Source organism: Chiloscyllium plagiosum, unplaced genomic scaffold, assembly GCF_037043375.1.
Source record: "Chiloscyllium plagiosum isolate Xiang-an unplaced genomic scaffold, Cpla_swu_hap1 HiC_scaffold_50, whole genome shotgun sequence".
Lineage (NCBI taxonomy): Eukaryota > Metazoa > Chordata > Chondrichthyes > Orectolobiformes > Hemiscylliidae > Chiloscyllium > Chiloscyllium plagiosum.
The window spans coordinates 43766442-43784459 of record NW_028270188.1 but is presented as its reverse complement, the minus strand read 5'-3'; the positions used below and the strand labels follow the sequence as shown (position 1 = coordinate 43784459).

Below are 18018 nucleotides of genomic sequence, written 5' to 3'. Positions count from 1 at the left end.
CGAGTCTGCTCTGCCACTCAATCATGACTGAGAGGTTTTTCAATTCCATTCTCTCGCTTCCTTCCTTTAACTCTTGATTCCCTTGAATAATTAAGAATCCATTTGTTGCATTCTTAAACATACATCATGACCTACTTTTTGACAAGGGGTGTCTTGATGGGATGTTGCTTCATTGGAAAAGCCAATTAATATTGGGTATGGTATTTATGATTCAGTTTTGTTTTCAATTGCTAAGTTATTCTAAATTCCTCTTGTTTTTGTTTGTATTTTATTCGTACTGTTTAAACAAATTGTTTTGCTAACATCAAGCGGTTTGCCCAGTGGCATCACATTTGGAACATACACTTCACGTTTCCCTTTAAAATAAGAAAGGGTCAGCTTTGAGGCTAACTTGTTGAACATTTTGAGGAGGTTTGGTCTGGTCGACAACAGAGAAAAATGTGTGACTGTTTCAGCAGTTTGATTTCTCCACTGAGTGACTCGATTAAAAAGGTGCAGAAAATTTATCAGCACAGAGGAATATCAGAAGGCATTTGACAGCCTGAAATCTGTAAGCCCAATGTTAGCAAACCCTAGTGAGACAAATACATTCAAGTTGACTCTTTCTGTTTACCCTATCCATGTCTTTCATTGTTTTGTAAATCTTGATAAGGTCATCCCTCAGCCTCTGACGCTCCGGGAAAAACAGCCCCAACCTATTCAGCCTTTCCCAAAAGCTCAAATCCTCCAAACCTGACAACATCCTTGAAGGTCTGTTCTGAACCCATTCAAGTTTCACAACAACCCTCCGGTCGGAGGGAGATCAGAATTGCATGCAACATTCCAAAATTGGCCTAACCAACATACCGTACAGACACAACATGACCTCTCAAATCCAACACTCAACACTCTGACCAGAAAAGGAAATCATAGGGTAAATGTAGGGGTATGGGTGGGTTGCGCTTCGGCGGGTCGGTGTGGACTTGTTGGGCCGAAGGGCCTGTTTCCACACTGTAAGTAATCTAATCTAATACAAGACGCCTTCTTCGCTGTCCTATCTACCTGCGACTCTACATTCAAGGAGTTATGTTCCAGCAGTCCAGTTCACCAACGCTCCCAAGGGCCCTACCATTAAGTGTACAAGTCCTGCCCTGATTTGCTTTTCCAAAATGCAGCACCTCAGATTTATCCAAATTACACTCTAACTGCCACCCCTCAGTCCATTGGCCCATCTGATCAGGCTCACGTTGTAATCTGAGGTATTCTTTTTCGCTGTCCACCACACCTCCAAATTCTGGCGTCATCTGCAAAATTACTAACTTTACCTCCTATGTCCACATCCAAATTTTTTACATAAATGACAAAAAGCAGTGGATCCTGCACTGACCATTGTGGCACTTCACTGGTCACAGACCTTCAACCTGAAAAGCCACCCTCCGCCTACACCCTTTGTCTTCTACCTTCGAGTTAGTTCTATATCCAAATGACTAGCTCTCCTTGTAATCCCTGAGAGCTAAGCTTGCTAATCAATCTCCCACTGGGAACCCTGTCGAACGCCTTACTGAAGTCCATGTGGATCACATCCAGCACGCTGCCCTCGTGAATCCTCTTTCTTACTTCTTCAAGTAACTCAATCAAGTTATTAAGGCATAAATTCCCACGCACAAAGACATGTTGACTATCGCTTAGTAGTCTTTGCCTTTCCAAATACGCGTAAATCCTGTCCCTCAGGTTTCCCTCCAACAACTTGCCCATCACCGACGTCAAGCTCACTGGTCTATAGTTCCCTGGTTGTCCTTCTCACCTTTCTTAAATAGTGGTACCACATTTGTCAACCTTCAGTCGTCTGGCACCTCACTTGTGACTATCAATGTTACAAATATCTCAGCAAGGGGCCCAGTAATCACCTCTCCCGTTTTCCACAGAGTTCTGTGGTAAACCTGATCAGATCTTGGTGATGTATTCACCTTTATGCGTTTCAAGACATCCAGCACTTCCTTCTTTGTAATATGGACATTTTTCAAGATGTCAGCATCTATTTCCCTATATTCTATATCTTCCATGTCCTTTTCTACAATAAACACTGATGCAATATGCAAGTTTACTATCTCCCCCATCTCCTGCAGCTCCACACAAAGGTCTCCTTGCTGATCTTTGAAAGGCCCTAATCTCTCCGTAGTTACCCTTTTGTCCTTAATGTATTTGTAAAAAGCTTTTGAATTCTTCTTGACCCGATTTGCCAAGACTATCTCATGTACCCCATTTGCTCTTCTGACTTCCTTCTTAAGTATACTCCTACTGTCTTTATACTCTTCCAAAGATTCAATCGATCTGTCTTGTCTATACCTGACATATGCTTCCTTCTTTTCCTTAACCAAACACTGAATTTCTCCAGTCATCATGCATTCCCTACACCTACCAGCCTTTCCATTCACTCTAAAATGAATAAACTGTATCTGGACTCTCATTACCCCATTTTGAAGGCTTCCCATTTTCCAGCCATCCCTTTCCCTGCGAACAACTGCCCCCAATCAGTTTTTGAAAGTTCTTGCCTAATACCATCAAATTTACCTTCCTCCAATTTAGGACTTCAAGTTTTAGATCTGGTCTATCCTTTTTCATTACTACTTAAAAACTAATAGAATTATGGTCGCTGGCCCCAAACTATGGCAGTCCCAGTCTATGTTTGGAAAGTTAAAATCCCCTACCATAACCACCGTATCATTCTTACAGATAAGTGTGATTTCCTGACAAATTTGTTTATCAAATTCCCGCTGACTGTTAGGGGGTCTATAAATCAATCCCGATAAGGTGATCATCTGACTTTACTGTTAGTCCTCCTGCATTGAAATAAATGCAATTTATAAGTGCTATCTTGTTCAGTGCTTGGTCCCTTCCTGTCCTGACTGCTTAACTCGCTTCATTTCTCAACTGTACTAGTCTCAGATTGATCTATCTCATCACTATCTCCGTGGGTTTCCACCTCCGCACCCACCACGACTATACTAATTAAAACCTTGCCGAGCAGTTCAAGCAAGTCTCCCTGCTGGTATGTTAGTCCCCTTCCAATTCGGGTGCAATCCATCCTTCTTTTACAGGTCACTTCTATCTCAGAAGAGATTCCAATCATCCAAAAATGTGAATCCTTCTCCCATACACCAGCTCTTCAGCCACGCATTCATCTATTCTACCTTCCTATTCCGACCCTCACTAGCTCGTAGCACCAGGAGTAATTCAGATATTACTACCCTCGAAGACCTCTTTTTTAAATTCTTGCTTAGCTTTCTGTATACTCCACTCAGAATGTCATCCTTTTCCCTTCCTATGTCGTTGGTTCCAATGTGTACAATGACGTTCTGCTGGTCCCTTCCCCCTTTGAGAACATTCTGCACCCTCTGGCAGCAGGGAGGTAGCACTCTATTCTGGTTTTCGCGCCTAACCACAGTAACGTCTGTCTATGTCTCTGATTGGGAAGTCCCCTAAATCAGTCGATTTCTTGGGACCTAACGTACCCCTCATTACATTAGAGCCTGTATCGGTACCAGAAACTTGCCTGTTCGTGCTACTTTCCCCAAAGAATCCATCACCCCCTACATTTCCAAAACAGTATACCTGCTTGAAATGGGGATAGTCACCGAATAGTTCTGCACTACCTGCCTACCTCTCTTAACGTACCTGGAGTTATCTCATCTCTGTGACTCTATCTGCGGTTTTTCTCCCTTCCTATAACTGCCATCCATTGCACCCCCTTGCTCTTGTAAATTCCTTATTGCCCTTAACAGTCGCTCCAACTGATCCATTCCATCTGATAGCATTAGAAACCAACAGCATTTGTTGCAGATATAATCCTCAGTAAGATGTAAACTCTCCCTAAACTCCCACATCTGACAAGAAGAGCATTTTTACTCCTTCCAATCCACAGACCCAGAAAATAGCCCCGTCTTATTCCTGTACAAAACACTGATCCAGGCTAAATTAATACTTATAACTTCTGAGACATATCTCAACAAAACATATCTCAATAAAGAACCCACTCGATTCACTATTGTAGATTTATAGCAAGGCAATACTTAAAACTATTCACTTTTCTGTTTCTGTGCTATGAATTCTTTCAAGATCAGTTGTGAATTTCGTTGTTTGTTAAATTTCCTAGACACACTCTGGTGTCCAGTGATGTATGAATTCAAACAGCAAATGCAATAACTGCACAGTTTCAATGCTGTGTCAGTTAGCAGTTTGGTTTCTTTCTGCCTAGGCATCTAAGTAATTTATAATTCTGTTAAGTTTACAATCGTTTCAAGTCATACCAATTTCGACTTTATTTCATTGTATTTTAAATATAATGTTTGAATAAAGTGTGTTTTGATTCAAGACTGATGGCTTGAAGCATCGAATTGCATCCAGAACGCAACGCCTGGCACTTGCCTTTAAAATAAGAAATGTCTAGGGCTATCTTCTTCACATCTTTTGAAGTGGTTTGGTCTGGTTCATAACAAAAGTGCGCGACAGTGATTCACAAACTGTAACTTAGTCCCTTAGACAAGTGGGCATGGACTTTGAGAGTAAGTAATAGCTGAGAATAGCTGCAGAGCCGGATGAATGTGAGAGTCACAGTGTCCGAAATAAAGGGACTGTAGTGACTTTTGCATATTCAGTTTAGTACTAAGATAGAGCCCATTGAGGCAGAGTGGATTCCTCTCCCGGATTTAGAATGGTACATCAGCAGTTCAATCAGGTGGCTCACCATCAGTTTCTCAAGGGCAACCAAGGACTGGCAACAAAACTTGAATCAACCAGCACATCCTACCACGCATGAAAGATTAAAAAAGAATGTGTAATGTTATTGCATACTTCCTGAACCAGATATTTAACCAGTTGAGTTGATCTAAAATCTGAAATGTTTCTTCTGTGTTTATCCTTTGCCTCAGATTCACACACAGCATCAACTCATTCGTCTGAGGAACAAACAACTAGAGAATCATTTGAGCAGGCGTCACTTACGCCCACAGGAACTGCAATCTCAGGTACAAATCAAATCGGGTTCATTTGTTCAATTGAATACCTGTGGGTAACGGTGGACAGTCGACAAGAGGTAGGTGTCGTACTGACTGACTGGAACAGTTAGTTATTGAAGTATTGCATATTCAATTTAGTACTAAGATAGAGCCCATGAGACAGAGTGGATTCCTCTCCCGGATTTACAATGGTACAGCACAATGACATTAGCAGCTCAATCAGGTGGCTCACCATCAGATTCTCAAGAGCAACCAAGGACGGGCAACAAAAGCTGATTCAACCAGCACAGCCTACCACGCATGAAAGACTAAAAAAAAAGATGTGTAATATTATTGCATATTTCCTGAACCAGATATTTAACCGGTTGAGTTGATCTAAAATCTAAAATGCTCCTTTTGTGTTTATCCTTTGCCTCAGATTCACACACAGCGTCAACTCATTCGTCTGAGGAACAAACAACTAGAGAATCATTTGAGCAGGCGTCACTTACGCCCACAGGAACTGCAATCTCAGGTACAAATCAAATCGGGTTCATTTGTACTGGGCTGTAGTTGTGAATGTTTGGGTGCTTAATGTCAATGTGGTGGATATCAATACATGTAAAGTTGTGTGAAAGGTTTTTAAAAGTAAGGCTATCTTTTCATATTGATGATTCATTTTTTTGTGAGGGGGTGTTGTGGCAATGCTACGTCTTTCTGTAATGTGCTATGTTTTCTTTTGAAGAGAGATGTTAAAACAGAGGTACCAATCTACGTATTTGAATTTTGTAAATTAAACAGCTTGTGAGACCTTGAGGCTTTTATTAAAGTTGGAATATTAGAAGCAGCCTGAATGGGTGGGATCAAGTTTCCCTAGAGCCAGCATTTTCAGTTTTACTTCTTTTCTGTAGCAGTTGCTTGTGTTTTGATGCTGCATTTCAAAGCTGTAGTACATTTCTTCTTGGAACTTTCTTCCTCAGAGTTTCCTGTTCATGTTGTTTTCAATGGGGACTGGACTATTGCATCGCTCACAATCTATTTTAATGAATTTCTCTTTACAACAAGATTGTTTATTAAATGTAACTGCGTTGAACATTTTTTTGTTTGGCTGTTAAATTGTTTTATAATTCTGATAGGTTTTCCAGTAGTTTCACGTTATCCTTATTCCATCTTTTTTATAGCATTTTAAATATTTTGCATGAATAAAGTGTGTTTTAATTTAAGACTGGTAGTTTGACTAATCGAATTGCATCTGGAATGCAACACCTGGCAGTTGCCTTAAAATCTAAGAAAAAGGTTCGGGTTTAGGCTGTCTTCTTCATATATTTTGAGGTGTTTAGGACTGGTTCATAACAAAAGAGCGTGATAGTGACTCGGAAAATGGACTTTGAGAAGAATGCAATTCAATAGCTGAGAAGAGTTGTCATATGAATGTGAGAGTCACAGTGTCCGAAATATAGGGACTGTATTAAATTTAGTGCTAGGACATACTCCATTGAGGTAGAGTGTATTCCTGTCCCTGATTTCGAGTGGTACAGCAGAATGACATCAGCTGTTCAACAAGGCAGTTCACGACTAGATTCTCAAAGACAACTTCGGGACAAACACCGAAAGCTGGTTTAACCAGCGTAGCCCACGTCTTAGGAACAATTTAAAAAGATATGGAATGTTATTTGATATTTCCTGGACCAGATATTAACCAGTTGAGCTGACCTGACATCTAAAACGTCTCTTCTGTGTTTAGATCCAGACACAGCATCAAATCATTCGCCTGAAGAACAATCAACTGGAGAATCTTTTCAGCAGTCGTCACATATGCCCACTGGAACTGCAACCTCAGGTATAAGTGAAATTGCATTCATTTATAAAATTCAAAGCATATGAGTAATGGTACAGTGTCAACAAGAGGTAGGTGTGGTAGTGAATGGCTGAAATGGTTCGTTATTGAGGGAGATAGAATTATTGAGTAATGATTCCTGGATACAATTAAAACTATGCTGTCACTTTAACAAGCTGATATTGTTTTGGGATTTTTCCACGACACATTGTAAACGTTGAGATACTGAAGTGTCTACTGAGTCCGGCCTAACTCAATAATTTAAGAGGACTTTAGGTTTGATTTGAAACGGATGCAACAATGGAAGTGGAGTGTTCAGTTCTTCCAGAACAAGTTTCTAGTTTGTAAAAACAGTATTATATAGCTACAGCATCCAGGAACTGTTTGGGTCGCAGAAGAGTTAAAGCTTCAGTAAGTGATTACCAACTGTGACTTCCACTGAAAATTCTCTTCATGTTGAATGGCATGTATGAATCTGTCGCTAAATTTTCCATTTTGCTAAAGGGACTGTTTATGGGGTATTACGAGACGGAAACAGTTAATTAGTAATGGATACAATATCAATGTCTTGATTCTGTTTTCCAATAACTAATTTATTCGAAATTCCTCTTTCTTTTGTGTCTAGTTTAGCTATTGTCTTTAAGTAAGTTTTGTTCTGCTTACCATTGAGTGGTTTTAGCATTTGCAACACATCGGGAACACCCACTTCACGTTTACCTATAAAATAAGCATAGGTTAGTGTTGAGGCAACCTTCTTAAAATATTTTGATGGAATCTGGTCTGGTCCATAACACAGTAAAATGTGAGCAACTATAAGCAGTGTGATTATTCCACTGGGCGACTTCTTTAGAAAGGTGCAGAAAATTTCACAGTACAGAGTTATGTCAGAAGGCATTTGACAGCCTGAAAGCTGGAAGACCAGTGTTAGCCAGCTCTAATGAGGCAAAGACGTTCAAGGTGGCGTCGGTACTGCACTCTTCTAAGAACGAGAGGATAGAAAGAAAACTTTCTGAATGAATTTTTTTCTGAATGAATAATCATCAGCAGAAATATTCCAGGATTGAGACGGAAACTATCATTTTAACATTTACATTAACAGTAATGTGTCTGGAAAAATTGCATATTCTGATAATAGCACCTTTAATTTTTTTGAGGACTTAAGGATGAAAATTCCAAATTATTTATCTTGAGCTTATTATAGCCATTTAATTCAAAAATGATACACGTGACAGAATTCAGAATGACACAGCATCATTTGCCGATGCATTGTTGCGAGATTTGTGGGCGGCACGGTGGCACAGTGGTTAGCACTGCTGCCTCACAGCGCCAGAGACCCGCGTTCAATTCCCGCCTCAGGCGACTGACTGTGTGGAGTTTGCAGGTCAGGTGAATTGGCCATGTTAAATTGCCTGTAGTGTTAGGTAAGGGGTAAATGTAGGGGTATGGGCGGGTTGCGCTTCGGCGGGTCGGTGTGGACCCCTTGGGCCGAAGGGCCTGTTTCCACACTGTAATGTAATCTAATCTAAAAAATATACTGAAGGAAGAGAGAGGTGTTCAGTGACGAGAAAGAAAAACTCTGGATAGGATAGGAAAAAAAAAAGCCTCCTTTGTAGACTGATGGTTCATGTTTTGGAAGGGGAGTTTATGTCCTGTTTTCGTTAAATGAGAGATTTTAAGAGGGAGGTATCAAGCTGACTATTGGAAACCAATAACGTAAACAGTTTGTGAGGTCTTTATTTTTTGGGAAAAAAAGTGGACTATTCGAAGCAGCCTAACTAGGTGGGAACAATTTCCCTTCGGGACAGGATTTTCAGTTTTAGTGTTTTCGGGTGCAGTTGCTGGACTCTTGAAGCTGCATTTCAAAGCTGCTAGGGTAAAGACCATTGAGGAAGAGTGGCTTCCACTTCCTGATTTCGAATGAGGCAGCGCAATGACATCATCCGTTCAATAAGGCAGCTCACCACCAGATTCTCAAAGACAAATCATGACAATAAAAGTTTTCACGACCAGAGCAGCCCACGCCCCACGGAAGATTAAAAAAAATGAATGTTATTTCCTATTTCCTGTATGGATATGAACCAGTTCAGTTGATCTGAAATGTAAAATGTCTCTTTTGTGTTCGTCCTTTGCTTCAGAAACAGACACAGCATCAACTCGTTCACTTGAGGAACAATCAACTGGAGAATCCTTTGGGCAGGCGTCACATACGCCCACAGGAACTGCAATCTCAGGTATAAGGCAAATTGCAGTCATTTCTTAAATTCAATAACCGTGAGTAATGGTGCACGGTCAAGGAGGCATCAGTGAGGTCCTAACTGACTTGAATAGTTAGTTATTGAAGGAGCTGGAATTATAGAGTAATGATTCCTTCATGGACTTATGGCGATGCTGTAAAACCACTTTAAAATGAATATTTCCTCCTGAGTTTTTTGAAGAGAGTCTGTAAAAACGTAAGCCTAATGGAGCTGTCCTCACTCAGTAAATGAAAAGTCCTTGATGTACTGTTTTACAACAGATCTACGATTGGAATTGGAGTGGCCAATTCAGCCAAATCAGATTTTTTTCGTTTTTTTTTAGCTGTAGCAGTGAAACGCTGCTTGGGTTCCAAAAGAGTTGAAGCTTCATAAGACCATAAGATATAGGAGCAGAAATTAAACCATTCAGCCACTACATCTGCTTCACAAATCGATGTTTGATCGGTTTCTCAAGTCCATTCTCTCACTTACTCCCCATAACTCTTGATTCTCTTGCATCATCAAAACCCTACCTATCTCAGACTTAAATATGTTCGATGACCTCGCCTCCGCAGCCGACTGTGGCAATGAACTAACCTTTTAGAAATCATTTCTAACACTAACTTTCCCTGAAATCTCTCTTCATGTTCAACGGCATGGAAGAATCTGTGTCTGAATTTACCTGTTTGACAATTTGTGTGTTTATGTAATGCTGCTATATTGAAACGGTTAAGTAATAATGGGTACTGTATCTATGATTCAGTTCATTTTTCTCATAGTTAAGTTATTCTAAATTCCTCTTTCTCTTGTTTGTGTTTTAATCAAATTGTTGAAATTGATTGGATTTTGCTTAACATCAAGTGGTTTGTCCAGTATCATCACATCTGGAGCATCCACTTCATGTTTAACTTTAAACTAATAAAAGGTTAGGGTCCAGGCTTCCTTCTTAAAACAAATCTGGTCTCATTCATAACACAATAAAATATCCAGTCTTTTAGCAGTGTCATTTCTCCACTGAGTGACTTGATTGAAAATGTGCAGAAAATTTCACAGCACAGAGGAATGTCAGAAGGCATTTGACAGCCTGAAAGCAGGATGCGCAGTGTTAGCCCGCCCTAATAAGGCAAATACATTCAAAGTGTATTTCTATGCGAGTAATGTGGGTGTCAGTGCTGCACTCTTGCAAGAACACTACCGGAGGTGAGAAAGACCAATTGTGTATTTTGTTTCCGACGACTTGCATAATCATCAGCAGAAATATTCCAGGATTGAAAAGGAAACCGACATTTGAACATTTATATTGCCAATAATGTGTCGGAGACAATTACATTTTCTCATAATAGCAGCTTTTTTGTGGTTTTAAGGATGAAAATTCCAGACTATTTACATTCAGCTTAGTATTGCAGCCATTTAATTTGGAAATTGTTAACGTGGCAGAATGATAGAAGGTAACTGCCGAATGGTTGTTGTGACTTTAATGAAGGAAGAGGGAGGTGTTCAGTGATTAGAAGCTGAAGTTGCAACGGACTGTAGTAGGGAATGATTTCATGAATAAACTCAATTAAATGTATATGTATCAGTTTATGCAGAGGTGTGCTAATACGATAAGACTAAAGGATTTTAAAAATCAAGCTATCTTTGTGTAGTGATGATTCATCTTTGTGTGAATTTGAGTCGTGGCACTATTATGACTTCAAGAGGTGTAATGTGTCTGGTTTCTTTTGGAGAGAGATTTTGAAACCGAGGTTTCAAGCTCTGCATCTGAAACCGATAATATAAACAGCTGGCGAGGCCTTGGCGTTTTTTGTAAAGTTGTAATTTTAGAAGCAGCCAGAATGGGTGTGATTAAAGTCCCCAAGAAACAGAATGTTGAGTTTAGTTTTTTTGAAGTAGCAGTTGCTGGAAACGTGAATCACATTTCTCCTGACTACTCTCTTTCTCTGCGTTTCTTTTGATGTAATGTAATAGTCGAGAAAACCGATCACATAATGTGAAATTCGCAGTATCCAAAATACTGTAGTTATTTACAGATATTCAATTTAGTGCTAAGATACAGTCAATTGAGGCATAGGGGATTCCTCTTCCGGATGTCGATTGGTACAACACAATGACATCAGTGGCCCATGAAGGCAGCTCTCCACCACATTCGCAAAGACCATGAGGACTGATTGGTTCAACCAGTGCAACCTACGTCCCATGAAAGATTAAGAAGAATATGGAATTTTATTTCATATTTCCTGAACCAGATATTTAATCGGTTGAGTTGATCTGAAAACTAAAATATCTCTTCTGTGTTTATCCTTTGTTTCAGATACAGACACAACATCAACTCATTCATCTGAGGAACAAACAACTAATGAATCTTTTGAGCAGGTGTCACTTATGCCCTCAGGAACTGCAATTTCAGGTACAAGTCAAATTGGGTTCATTTGTTCAATTAAATAACTGTGGGTAATGGTACACGGTCAACAAGAGTCAGTATGGTACTGACTGACTGGAATGGTTAGTTATTGAAGAAGCCAGAATTATTGAACAGCGATTCCTTGATGCAAGTATGACGATGCTGTCACTTTAAAGGCCCTATTTTTTTTTAAGAGTGGAAGCTATCATTTCAACGATTATTTTGTCAGTAATCTGTCTGAGACAATTGCATATTTTGATAATAGCGCCTTTACTTTCCTAATGATGAAATTCCAGACTAGTCAGATTGAGATATTATTGCAATTCAATTGGAAATTGTACACATGGCATGACGACAGAACATAATAACCGAAGCTTTGTTGCCACTTTAATGAAGTAAGAGGGAAGCTTTCAGTGACGAGAAAAAAGCCTGTACTGGAATGTAGTCCTGAATGTATCCATTCTTGGTGTCAATGCAATGGATATGTATCAGCATATGTATTGCTGTGTACTATAGGACAAGACGAAACATGTATAAAAATAAAGCTACATTTGTACATTGATGGTTCTTTTTTTTGTGAGGGGGAGTTATAGCAATACTATGTGTTTAAGAGTTTAATGCGTCTTGTTTTCTTTTGAAGAGAGATTTTAAAACAGAGGTACGAAGCTATCTATTTGAGTTCAACAATGTAAACCGCTTGTGAGGCCTTGAGGTTTTTGCTTTTTAAAGTTGGAATATGAGAAGCAGCCTGACTGGGTGGTATCAAGTTCCCCGATAGCCAGGATTTTCCATTACTTTATTCGGAAGCAGTTGCTGGGGCCTGAAAGCTGCATTTGAAAGCTGCAGTACTTCTCTTCGTGAAACTTTATTTCGTAGCGTTTTCTTTTCATGTTTGTTTTCCTTTAAGACTGGACAATTGCATGCCTGACAATCCATTTTATTGGATTACTCTTTACAATGGTGGTGGGGGGGGGGAGGGTGTGGGGAAGCGACTCTGATGGATACTTACTATATGGCAGTTAAATAAATTATAAATTTGATCAGTTTTCCACTAGTTTTACGTTATCCCAATTCTACCTTTTATTGTATTTTAAATATAGTGCACGAATAAAGTGTGTTTTGATTTAAGACTGGTAATTTGATCAATCGAATTATATCCGGAATGCAACTTCCTTAAAAATAAGAAAAGATTAGGGTCCAGCCTATCTCCATATAATTTGAGGGGTTTAGGTTTAGTACATTACAAAAGAGCGTGATAGTGACTCAGAAGAACTAACGTAGTCCCTGAGAGAAATGTGACATGACTTTGAAATGAAAGCAATTGAATAGCTGAGAAGAGTGATCCCATGAATGTGAGAGTCACAGTGTCCGAAACACAGGCACTGTAGTGATTTACAGATATTCAAGTCAGTGCGAGGATAGAGTCCATTGAGGCAGATTGGATTCCTCACCCTGATTTCGAGTGGTATAACACAATGACAACAGCGCTTCAGCAAGGCAGCTCACCACCAGATTTTCAAAGACAACTAAGGGACAGGGAATGAAAGCTGATTCAGCCAGCACACCCTACTCCCACGAAACATTACAAAGGATATGGAATATTATTTCATATTTCCTGAAAGATATATTAACCAGTTGAGTTTATCTGAAATCTAAAATGTCTCTTCTGTGTGTTAGCCTTTGCTTCAGATAGAAAAACAGCATCAACTCAATCCCCGGAGGAACAATCAACTGGAGAATCTATTGGGCAGGTGTCATTTATGCCCACAGGAACTGAAATCTCAGGTATAAGTCAAATTAGGTTCATTTGTTAAATTCAATAACTGTGAGTAATGACACATGGTCAACAATCGTTAGGTGTGGTACTGGCTGTCTGAAATGAGTCGTTATTGAAGGCTGGAATTATTGAGTAATTATTCCAGGATGCAATTGTGACGATGCTGTCACTGGGAAAAGCTTATTTTATTTTGAATTATTTTGAAAGGGGGTTGTGAAGGTTGAGGTGCCGAAGTCTCTACAGATTCCGAACTAACTCAATAATGTAAGAGACTTTTGATTTACTGAAAACAGATGCAACAACGAAAGTGAAGTGGTCAGTTCTCCCAGATCAGATTAACTCTTTTTTTAAGTTGTAGCGCACATGAACTGTTTGGCTCCCAGAGGAGATCGAGCTTCAATAAATGATTCCCAACTGTGACTTGTGACATGTGACATCTATCTCTCAATTTTCCATTTTGTCAACGGGACAATTTATGGAATATTACAAGAGGGAACAGTTAATTTGTAACGTGTACTGTACCCATGGTTGGATTCAGTTTTCCTAACGCTAAGATTAGATTAGTTTCCCTACAGACCCTTCGGCCCAACAAGTCCACATCGACCCGCCGAAGCGTAACCCACCCAAACCCACTCTTACCCCTTCACCTAACACTACGGGCAATCTAGTGTGGCCAATTCACCTGACCTGCATATTTTTGGATTGTGGGAGGAAACCGGAGCACCCGGAGGAAACCCACGCAGACACGAGGAGAATGTGCAAACTCCACATAGATGGAGTTCCCAGCCTGAGGCGGGAATTGAACCCGGGTCTCTGGCGCTGCGAGGCAGCAGTGCTAACCCCTGTGCCACCGTGCCACCCACGGTATTCTAAGTGTCTCTTTCTTCTGTTTCTATTTTAAATATTATCTTTAACTAAATTTTGTTTTGCTTAGCATCGATTGGTTTATTCAGTTTCATCACATCTGGAACAGTGGACCAGAGCAGTAGTCATTGGGGACTCGATAGTTAGGGGGACAGATAGGAGGTTCTGTGAGGACGAGAGAAACTCATGGTTGGTGTGTTGCCTCCTGGGTGCTAGGGTCCGTGATGTCTCTGATCGTGTTTTGGGGATCCTTCAGGGGGAGGGAGAGCAGCCCCAAGTCGTGGTCCACATTGGCACCAACGACATAGGTCGGAAGAGAGATGGGGACTTGAGGCAGAAATTCAGGGAGCTAGGATGGAAGCTTAGAACTAGGACAAACAGAGTGGTTTGCTACCCGTGCCATGAGCTAGTGAGGGAGAGAAAGGAGTTGAATATGTGGCTACAGGGATGGTGCAGGAGGGAGTGTTTCGGGTTTTTGGATAATTGGAGCTCTTTCTGGGGTAGGTGGGATCTCTGCAAGCAGGATGGTCTTCATCTAAACCAGAGGGGTACCAATATCCTGGGTGGGAAATTCGCTAAAGCTATTAAGGTGGATTTAATCTAATACAGCAGGGGGATGGGAAACAAAATTGTAGGACAGGCACAGAAGAGGATGAGAGTAGGGAGTTCCAAAATCAAGTATCTGACATTGGCAAGCGAGAACCTGGATTGACGTGTGTTACTTCAACGCAAGGAGCATCTGAAATAAAGTGGGTGACCTGGCAGCATGGGTTGGTACCTGGGACATCGATGTTTTGGCCATTACGGAGACGTGGATAGAGCAGGGACAGGAATGGCGTTTGCAGGTTCCGGGATTCTGATGTTTCAGTAAGAACAGAGAAGATGGTGAAAGATTGGGAGGTGTAGCATTGTTGGTCAGGGACAATATTACAGTTGTAGAAAGGATGTTTGGGGACTCTTTAACTGAGGAAGTATGGGCTGAGGTTAGAAACAGGAGAGGAGAAGTCACCATGCTGGGAGTTTTCTATTGGCCTCCGAATAGTCCCAGAGATGTAGAGGAAAGGATAGCAAAGATGATTCTCGGTAGGAGTGAGAGAGGCAGGGTAGTTGTCATGGGGGACTTCATTTATCCAAATATTGACTGGGATCACTACAGTACGAGTACTACAGATGGGTCAGTTTTTGTCCAGTGTGTGCAGGAGAGCTTCCTAACACAGTATGTAGACAGGCCTAGAAGGGGTGAAGCCACTTTAGATTTAATACTGGGTAATGAGCCTGGCCAGGTGTTATATTTGGAAGTCGGTGAGCAATTTGGAGACAGCGATCACAATTCTGTCAGGTTTACTTTAGCTATGGAAAGGGATAGGTGTACTCCACCGAGCAAGAGATACAGCTGGGGGAAGGGAAATTACGATGCAATTAGGAAAGATTTAGGAAGCGTAGAATGGGGAAGGAAACTGCAGGGAATTAGCACATTTAAAATGTGGAGCTTATTCAAGGAAAAGCTCCTGTGTGTCCTAGATAAGTATGTACCTGTCAGGCAGGGAGGAAGATATAAAACGCGTAAGCCGTGGTTTACTAAGGAAGTGGAATACCTGGTCAAGAAGAAGAAGAAGGCTTATGTTAGGACAAAATTTACGTTAGTGCGCTTGAAGGTCACAAGGAAGTCAGGAAAGAACTAAAAAGAAGAGCCAGGAGGAGACATGTGAAGTTTTTGGCGGATAGGATCAGGGTTAACCCTCAGGCTTTCCATAGGTATGACAGGAATAAAAGAATGACGAGAGCTAAATTAGGGCCAATCAAGGATAATAGTGGGAAGTTGTGTGTGGAGTCAGAGCAGATAGGGGAAGCACTAAATAAATATTTTTCGACAGTGTTCACTATAGAAAATAAACACGTTGGCGAGGAAGATACAGAAATACTTGCATCTAGACTAGAAGAGTTTGAGGTTCACAAGGAAGAGGTATTAGAAATACTGCAGAGTGTGAAAATAGACAAGTCCTCTGGGCCAGATGGGATCTATCCGAGGATCCTCTGGGAAGCAAGGGAAGAGATTGCCGAGCCTTTGGCATTGATCTTCAAATCATCATTGTGTACAGGAATAGTGCCTGAGGACTGGAGGATAGCAAATGTGGTTCCCTTGTTCAAAAAGGGTAGTAGAGACAACCCCGGTAATTACAGACCAGTGAGTCTCATTTCAGTTGTTGGCAAAGTGTTGGAAAAGGTTATAAGAGATCGGATTTATAACCAACTAGAAAAGAATAGTCTGATCAGGGACAGTCAGCACGGTTTTGTAAAGGGTAGGTCATGCCTAACGAATCTTATTGACTTTTTTGACAAAGTGACCAAACAGGTAGATGACAGTAAACCGGTTGATGTGGTGATATAGATTTCAGGAAGGCGTTCGATAAGGTTCCCCACAGTAGGCTATTATACAAAATGTGGAGGAATGGGATTGTGGGTGACATAGAAGTTTGGATCAGTAATTGGCTTGCTGAAAGAAAACAGAGGGTTGTAGTTGATGGAACATATTCATCTTGGTATCGAGTTACCAGCGACGTACCGCAAGGGTCGGTACTGGGTCCACTGCTGTTCGTCATTTTTTATAAATGACCTGGATGAGGGCTTAGAAGGGTGGGTTAGTAAATTTGCGGACGACAGTAAGGTCGGTGGAGTTGTGGATAGTGATGAAGGATGTAGTAGGTTGCATAGAGACAGAGGTAGGATGCAGAGCTGGGCTGAGAGGTGGCAAATGGAGTTTAATGTGGACAAGTGTGAGGTGATATACTTTAGATGGAGTAATCGGAATGCAAAGTACTGGGCTAATGGTAAGATTCTTGGGTGTGCAGATGAGCAGAGAGATCTCGGTGTACATGTACACAGATCCCTGAAAGTTGCCACCCAGGTTGACAGTGTTGCATACAGTGTTTTGGCCTTTATTAATAGACGGATTGAGTTCCGGAACCAGGAAGTTATGCTGCAGCTGTACAAAACTCTGGTACAGCCACACTTGGAGTATTGTGTACAGTTCTGGTCACCACATTATAAGAAGGTTATGGACACTTTGGAAAGGGTGCAGAGGAGATTTACTCGGATGTTGCCTGGTATGGAAGGAAAGTTATATGAGGAAACACATTCCTTGAGGCAGTTCTCGTTAGAGAGAAGAAGATTGAGAGATGACTTTATAGAGACATATAAGATAATGAGAGTGTTAGATAGGGTGGACAGGGAGAGCCTTTTTCCAAGTATGGGGACGGCAAACACGAGGGGACACAACTTTAAAGTGAGGGGAGGTAGGTATCAGACAGATGTCAGAGGTAATTTCTTTACTCAGAGAGTAGTAAGGGTATGGAATGCTTGCCTGCAACGGTAGTAGATTCGCCAAGTTTAAGTACATTTAAGTCGTCATTGGACAGGCATATGGATGTACATGGAATAGTGTAGGTGGGATGGGCTTCAGATTAGTATGACAGGGCGGCGCAACATCGAGGGCCGAAGGGCCTGTGCTGCTCTCTAATGTTCTATGTTCTATGTTCTAAAAGGTTAGGTTTGGGGCGATGTCAAGAATGTTTTTGGAGGTTTTTTTTCTGAGCAAATAACACAGTAAAACCTGGAAGTGTTCGAGGAGTGTGCTTTCTCCACTGAGCGACTTATTTGGAACGGTTACAGAAAATTTCACGGCGCACAGGCATAACAGAAAACATTTGTTAGCCTAAAATCTGGAAGCCCAACGTTATCCAGGTCCAACGAGGCAAAACCATTCAAGGTGGCTGTCCATGCGCGTCATGTGGCTATCGGTGCACCACTCTTGCATGAACGTGCTGCACTCTTACAAGCACGTGACCAGAGGATACAAAGACCAATTGTGTATTTTTTTCCGACGATTGTGTAATTTTGAGCAGAAATATTCTAGGGTTGAGAAGGAAACTAAC

The 18018-nt window shown here is 41.0% G+C and overlaps 1 protein-coding gene across 7 annotated transcripts in view; it reads left to right on the top strand.

Moving 5' to 3' along the window:
* Nucleotides 1-18018, top strand: part of LOC122552141 (uncharacterized) — a 122541-nt gene that overhangs the window by 75523 nt on the left and 29000 nt on the right. For 6 of the 7 annotated variants that reach the window (XM_087985057.1, XM_087985055.1, XM_087985059.1 and 3 more), the window contains 6 exons: nucleotides 4908-5003; nucleotides 5413-5508; nucleotides 6718-6813; nucleotides 8946-9041; nucleotides 11356-11451; nucleotides 13123-13230. In XM_087985057.1, coding sequence (XP_087841183.1) covers nucleotides 4908-5003; nucleotides 5413-5508; nucleotides 6718-6813; nucleotides 8946-9041; nucleotides 11356-11451; nucleotides 13123-13230 — 588 coding nt within the window. The remainder of the gene's footprint in view (nucleotides 1-4907; nucleotides 5004-5412; nucleotides 5509-6717; nucleotides 6814-8945; nucleotides 9042-11355; nucleotides 11452-13122; nucleotides 13231-18018) is intronic. The other variant, XM_087985060.1, reaches the window with a different exon arrangement.